The 6,481-nt window shown below is 55.3% G+C and overlaps 1 protein-coding gene across 1 annotated transcript; it reads right to left on the reverse strand.

Annotated features, from left to right (window-relative positions):
* Positions 1–540: 540 nt before the first annotated feature.
* On the reverse strand, positions 541–6,096 carry CCL19 (C-C motif chemokine ligand 19). Its single transcript, XM_020800739.3, has 4 exons — positions 5,881–6,096; positions 3,925–4,048; positions 1,069–1,165; positions 541–829 (listed from the first exon to the last, which is right to left on the reverse strand). Exons 1-4 carry the CDS (start codon positions 5,939–5,941, stop codon positions 806–808), a joined length of 306 nt encoding a protein of 101 aa, XP_020656398.3. The 5' UTR covers positions 5,942–6,096; the 3' UTR covers positions 541–805.
* Between the last annotated feature and the right edge of the window lie 385 nt (positions 6,097–6,481).

Raw genomic sequence — 6,481 nt, forward strand, 5'->3', positions numbered from 1 at the left:
GCTTGACTCGTGGGAACACTGGAGCAGCTTTAACTGCACAACATCAAAATGGAATACAGACCGCTTCTCCCAACACCGGGGACACCAGGGTGTCAGACATGGCATAAGGGGTAAGGCCCTGACTTGGGGGGTCCTGACCTGAAGGCCTGGGGACAGCTACCGGGACTTATCCAGACCGGCTCACCTCTCGCAGAGGTCAGCAGAAGGCCAGTGCACAGATCAGCCAGGATTTTCTGACTCCCAATGGTTTCATGAGAGTAGCCATAAAAAAAGATGAAATAAGGCTCCTGGAACCCAACATGCGGAGGGCAGGAGGCAACGAGGAGCGACCGTTTTCCTGAAAGGCAGTGGGGTCAACAGCATGACCATAAGGGACGTCCTGATCAGAGGTCCCTAAATTCAAAGTGCTTCTCTCTTCCTGACCTCTTGATTTTTGCATCTGCTTTAGTACATCGGATTAAAACACACTCACATAGATACACAACCAAGGAGTGTGTCTGTTTCCCCATTCCATCTTTGAATTATTTTCACAAAGGACACTTTGGCATTTGAAGAAACTTTTATTTTACCTATCAAAGATCTGAGGATAATGACAATTCAGGGGTCTGGCTCAGCCAGCGGCCTGAGACCGGCCGATGCAGGAGGGAAAGCAAAAACTTTAGGGGCGCCTGCCCGAAGAAAGTCACAGGAATGCAGGATTCCTACAGGACCTGATTGGTGGTTCGCCAGAGAGAAGAGAGGGCTTGGAGGAAGCCGGTGCTGATCTCGGGCTCCAACTCTGTAAGGGAAGCTGGACATCCACAGTCTAGGAGGGAGACCAAGAGGCTCTCTGTAAGAGATGAGAAAAAGAAAAAGGAACAGATTAGCAACGCCACTGCAGCCATTCTAATGATGGACAAGCGTTTCCTCAGATGATGTCGGGGCAGCTAAGGCCAGGTTGAAAGGAGAACCATCGTTTTATGCTGAGAAGGAGCAGGTACACCTCCTCCCCTCCCCGTGAGCAGGACAGTCCATCAGGAGCCAGTCTGGCCACCGTTCTCCTGCATCCAACCCCAAAAGGACAGCCACCTGGTGATGGTGCCGCTGGTCCAGCCTCGCTTTCAGGTGCTTCACCCATCCGGCATGCGCTGGGGCACAGAGATGCCTCCCTCTCACGGTGATGAAACTGAAAGCACAGAAAGGGAAGGGCTTGATGTCAGAGGGACCGGCCGGGCGTCTGCCTGAGGCAGCTGCTCCTAGTCAAAGCAGAGGGGTCGTACGTACGTATGTACGTGTGTGTTTGTGGGTAGGGGGTGAAGGCCGCCTTTGCACCCTCAGCCACCCCTCAGGGGAGGAAGGCCTTACTGCAGGCCTTGGAATGCCAGAGTGTTGCTTGCCGCACGGTCTCTGGAGACACGGTCCCCTCCAGGCCACACCGGTCAGCAAAGTTCATGTTGGCCTCTCTCTTGATGTGGGTCCAGCATCGATCGGAGCCAGAGGAACCCACCGGAGTCTCCAGGGAAGGGTTGGTGTTCTCTGGCTACCGGATGCCGAACCTGCCTCTCTTCAGACCTGGACACAGTGGGTTCAACAGATAGAGTTGTCCCCAAAGGAGCACCGCGGCCTTGTGGGCAGAGGTTTCTCTCTTATGCGCCAGTGCGCTTGAAAAAGGAGCATACCAGCTTTTCGGTTTCATGGAACCTTTCCCCTGCTCAAATCCCCGATGAGGTGCCAGGGGAAATGGTCCGTGAGATGCCTTGTTCTGCCTTGTTCCTTAAGCAGCCTGAATGGAGAGAAGATTATCGTTTCAACTCCCTCGCCTCCGTGTTTGGCAGGGCTTGGCAGGAGGCCAGTCCAATCCATGGGACACAGTAGCCCAAGCCGGCACATCTGTCAACAGGTCCTGCCGGTGGAACACCGAATCCTTTCAGTTCTGGTTTGGCCGCCCGCCACAGACACAGCTGGTGTCATGGTAGCTGCTCAAAGGAGCTGAGAACCGTCGGGCGTTGGAAGCGGAGTGAGGTGGAGCGTGCTGCCTTTTAAAAAATTTGTTTTTGAATTTTTTGAGCGATTAATATTTCTCTCTCCTGGGCATCTCACAGCATGGAGTACTTAGGACAAGGGAGATCTGGCTGAGGGGCTGCAAGCAGAGGCTGCCAATGAAACGGGGTGCTCTGCTACCATCTCTGTAGAGTGTGTGGGTTTGTTTGGTGTATTTTTTTTGTTCGAAACAAAAAACCTAGAAGAAAACAGACACGTGGGTCTGTATTCTGCTGAGTGTTTGCATGCATGCAATGCTCCAAATGCAGAAGCTGCAGCAGCGAGAGCTGTGCATGCTGAGCACCTCATCAGAGCGCCACAGCACTTCTGCGGAACAGGATGTGGGCCACTGTCTTCACCTGAGACAGGCCACACCTCAAAGGCATGACACACAGTCGGGTTTCATCATTCTCTTTGGAAAAAAAAAGAGCTCACTTTTTAGGAACAAGATGCATGAAGAGAAAGACGTCTCCCCACTGCGAGGCCAGTGCCGCCTAGTTGCAAGCTGAAAGGGAGAGCTGTGACATCATCACATCCATCATCACGCTACAGGAGAAGCCCTGTGGTCCAGGCTCTTGACTCAGTGAAGCAGCCCCTGCAACCGATCGGTCAGAGAAGAACCCGCTGTGGGCTCCTTTCTCACGCCACTGCTCAGCTCTGGCGACCACAGCACTCCAGACGGCCAAGAGCAGCTGCGACTCAGCACCTCCGAGAAGAGGGAGCGGAGCTCAGGGGGCGCAGCCTGGCGGGGTCCCTCGGTCGGAGCGCTCCTCTCCAGACAGGGTGGCCCAAGGGTGGATGAGGCGCGCCAGGGCAAAGAGGGAGGCGGGCGGGGGGGGGCAAAGGGTTTCAGGCTGAGAAGCCTCTGTTGCCCAGATTTGTCCCGAGCGAACAGGGCGGAAAAATCATTCAGCCTCAAAAGCACCGAAATGTCCCAGAACTTGGAGCTGTGGCCTTCTTTTGGAGCCCAGTTCCCATCATCCCCTCAGCCCATCGGGGCCATCATCCAGAGAGCGGGAATCCCAGAAATGAATGGCTCCATGCCCTGGACTCTCCCTGCTGACTCTGTCTTGGCTCTTTGGAATAAAAGGTTTTGGGGGGGCGGCTGTGGGACATGCCCACATGATAGGCCAGACAGCCACAAACCACGGGGGGGGGGGGGCTGTCATGCAAGTCCCTCTGTGGATCCTGCCCACCCCCAGGAGACCAGGGCATTGGTGTGGCTAGCATGAAGGGCACCCCCTCCCACCCAGGACCCTCCTGTAGTGAGGTCTGCCTCCTCTTGAACCCTGAACTGTCCAGCTGGCACTACGGGGTGGTGGCCCTTCCGAGAGAGTGCCATACGGACCTAGCAACAGGCCATGGGCTTCTGCGGGGGGAGGTCCCTAGCCTGGGGCTTTCGGTTCCAGACCGGTGTGGGTTCTCCCCTGGCTCTCCGCAAGGGGGAGGCAGGGTCATTTCCCCACCACCCCCACCACAAAGTGAGAGACCTATTCACCCCCATCCATGTAGACCGTTCATGGGTCCTTCTTTTGCTAGGTGATGCCCGTGCTGCTTTTGACCTGATGGTGGTGGCAATGATGCATAAGACACAGTGGCACACACACCCTCCTCTTCAGTCATTCCCAGTTATCAGTTTCCATTCCTTCTCTCTTTCTCAGACAGTCCCCGTCCATATGTGTGTGTGTGTGTGTGTGTGTGTGTGTGTGTGTGTGTGTGTGTGTGTGTGTGTGTGTGTGTGTGTGTGTGTGTGTGTGTGTGTGTGTGTGTGTGTGTGTGTCCGTGTGTGTGTGTCCGTCCCACAGCAAGGCTGCCCTGCTTTCCTCGCTTTCTCCTTTTGGGTCCCCAAAACTCACCCCACCCTCCCCTCCCCTCCCACCCTGCAAAGTCCCACCCACCACCTACATGGTGGCCTGGACGGGGCAGCCTTCCTGGATGTGCTGCTCTTGGTAATCTCGGACATAGTGGGCAGGGATGGGAACCGGGCTGGTCCTCACGCAGCAGTCCATCACCTGGTAATAGCCAGACCCTGAGGAGGAAAAAAGGAGACAAGTTACACAAAGGAAAGGAAGAGGAGGCCAAGTGGGGGGGATGTAACTCTCCCTCTTTCAGCCTGCCTCCCCTCCGGAAGCCCAGCAGTTTCTTGGCAGTCTTTGGGGGTGGGGGGCAAACAGAGGAGGGATTGCAAGCCAAGGCTGCAGGAGGAGCCCGCCCGACTGCAGCACCCCCTGGCAGGTAGCCTTCCAAGTGGCAGTCCTCTCTGTCTGCTCAAGCGTTTCACGCCGAGTCAGGATTTATGACCCCTGTTTGGTGTTCAGTTCTTTTGAAGTTCCTTTCTGTAAACAGCAGCAGGGAACAGAGGAATCGCCCACAAAGTGTGGTGATGGAGCTCCCTACAACATTTGGTGCCATGCCATGTTATCGATCAGTGCCCGCCCCAGCCTCACCCACCCCAAACACCCTTCTCTATCCTGGTTCTTCTCGGCATGATTTCAGGTGGCGAAGTCCGAGACCTCTGGCTAGAGTGCGGCCAAGGAGAAATGAGAGAGATTGAGAGAGATGCTTCCATCCTTGGAGGAAACTGGTGGCCTGCAAAGTACATTCAGAAAGAAGAGGGGGAGAAAGGAAAAGGAGCCTCTGCCCCACCATCTCCAAAACAGGCACCCAGCAAGAATAACTGAGCATGTTCAGGAGGAGGCACAGATGAGAGGGGCAGAACATGGAGGAGGGAGGGACCAGCGGAGCTGCTCAATGTAGCAATCCTGCTAGAAAGGCAGCCCAGGAGAAATATATTTCATCAGGCATCAGCTTTGGCAGACCGCCACCTGCATCATCAGATACATCTGCACCAGGTGGCCGTGATTCTTGAAAGTCAAAAACTTTTTGTTGAGTTTGTTGCTGCAAACTGAAATCGCCATCACCGCCCACATTGGTACAATCAGTTATCCCATGGCAAGAGCCCACACGTCCCAGTCAGTTCAGTTTCCACCACTTAGCATAGCCCCACCCTATTAATGCCATCCTCTTCCCCACACCTTCCCCTCCGTTCTCTTTCTCAACTAGACAAGCAGCATTTTAAAGAGAGAAAAATGGTTCAAAGGGAGGGAGGCAGCAGGCGTTCAGTTCAGGGGAACTATCCGGCAGTAATTCCAATGCCACTGAAGACACCACCATCGGCATCGCTGCAGACAGACCCGCAACGTCCTCTTTGAACCGGGGGAAAAGAAAGGTGATCTCACGCACCCAAGAAAGCAGAGGAAAGCGATGGCAGCCCCAGGAGTACAAGACAAACCCCCCTCCCCACTGCTGACAGAACAAGCAAACAAACAATGCCACAAATAACTAAGGGGGAAAAGGCCAGGCTGCCCCATGCTTTGCTTTATGTCATGTACTCTAATAAGAATCATGTGCCATGAAGTCAGTTCTGACTTATAAGGGTTTTTTAGGTAGAGAATACAGAGAAGGGGTCAACCAGTTGTGGGTGAATATTTCGATTTTAACTGTGCCAACTCTGACGCCAGCTGGAGGGTCAACTGCAGCGAATTTGCCCCCCCCCCCCCAAAGGAGCTGCCACCTGGGGAATCTTTTCAGCGAGAAGGTCGTACCACAGCCTCAAGGTGCAGTTTTGATCCTGAACATCACGAACAAGCTCCATTCGGCCGTTTCCTTGTGGGATGTTCGTGAAAAGCTTCTGGTTTCCAGATCCAACCTATCTGATCCCATCCCTGAATCGCAGGTGATGAGCGACACGGGCGCCTTTCTGAGCTCTGGAACAGCAAATGCTGAGCAGCCGGAGCGACTGGGGGTGGTGGTGCCCGCTGGCTCCTACTGCCAGGTGGGGTGGAGAATCGTGTCCCTTACCTTGCAGGATGCTCCAGAGGGAGAGAGCCACCAGGCAGAGGATTCCCAGGCGAGACCCCATGCTTGCCGGAACTCGAGGTGGAGGCTCAGCAGCTGAGAGGTGGCCAGCCAAGCCGCCAGCCTGCCTGCCTGCCTGCCTGCCTGCCTGCCTGCCTGCCTGCCTGCCTGCCTGCCTGCCTGCCTGCCTGCCTGCCTGCCTGCCTGCCCAGGGAAAGAGATGCTCGAGTGTTTGGCCGGCCCCAGCCTCTCCAATTTATCAGCCAGATTTCTGACTCTCGTTTTCAGTTTCCCTCCTTGATGAGTAAACAAGGAAAGGCCCAGAGAAGGAGCCAATCCATCTGGGGCAGAGAGCATGATCCTTCTTCCAACCCACCCGCCAATGGGCTCGGTCCCTGAGTGGCTGTAAAGCCCTGAGGCAGGAGGAGGAGGAGGAGCACAGCACGCTGAAGGTGCAGCCCCTGTGCTGGGTTCAAGGTGACCCAGGCTGCCCTTGCAGGCTTCCCCTCCACATTCGGGAGGGAGAGAGTGCCATGATGGAGAGGTGCCTTGAACAAGAGATGCCCGTCTCTGATGTTGGGGGCGGGGGGGGGGCAACAAAAGA

The sequence above is a fragment of the Pogona vitticeps genome, chromosome 2 (genome assembly GCF_051106095.1).
Source record: "Pogona vitticeps strain Pit_001003342236 chromosome 2, PviZW2.1, whole genome shotgun sequence".
Lineage (NCBI taxonomy): Eukaryota > Metazoa > Chordata > Lepidosauria > Squamata > Agamidae > Pogona > Pogona vitticeps.

Coding starts and splice junctions, on each gene's coding strand:
- CCL19 (XM_020800739.3), bottom strand. CDS start 5,941: ATGGGGTCTCGCCTGGGAATCCTCTGCCTGGTGGCTCTCTCCCTCTGG. Junction 4,049..5,880: donor CCTCTGGAGCATCCTGCAAG/GTAAGGGACACG, acceptor TTTCCTCCTCAG/GGTCTGGCTATTACCAGGTG. Junction 1,166..3,924: donor TGCCCCGTCCAGGCCACCAT/GTAGGTGGTGGG, acceptor CTGTGCTTTCAG/TTTCATCACCGTGAGAGGGA.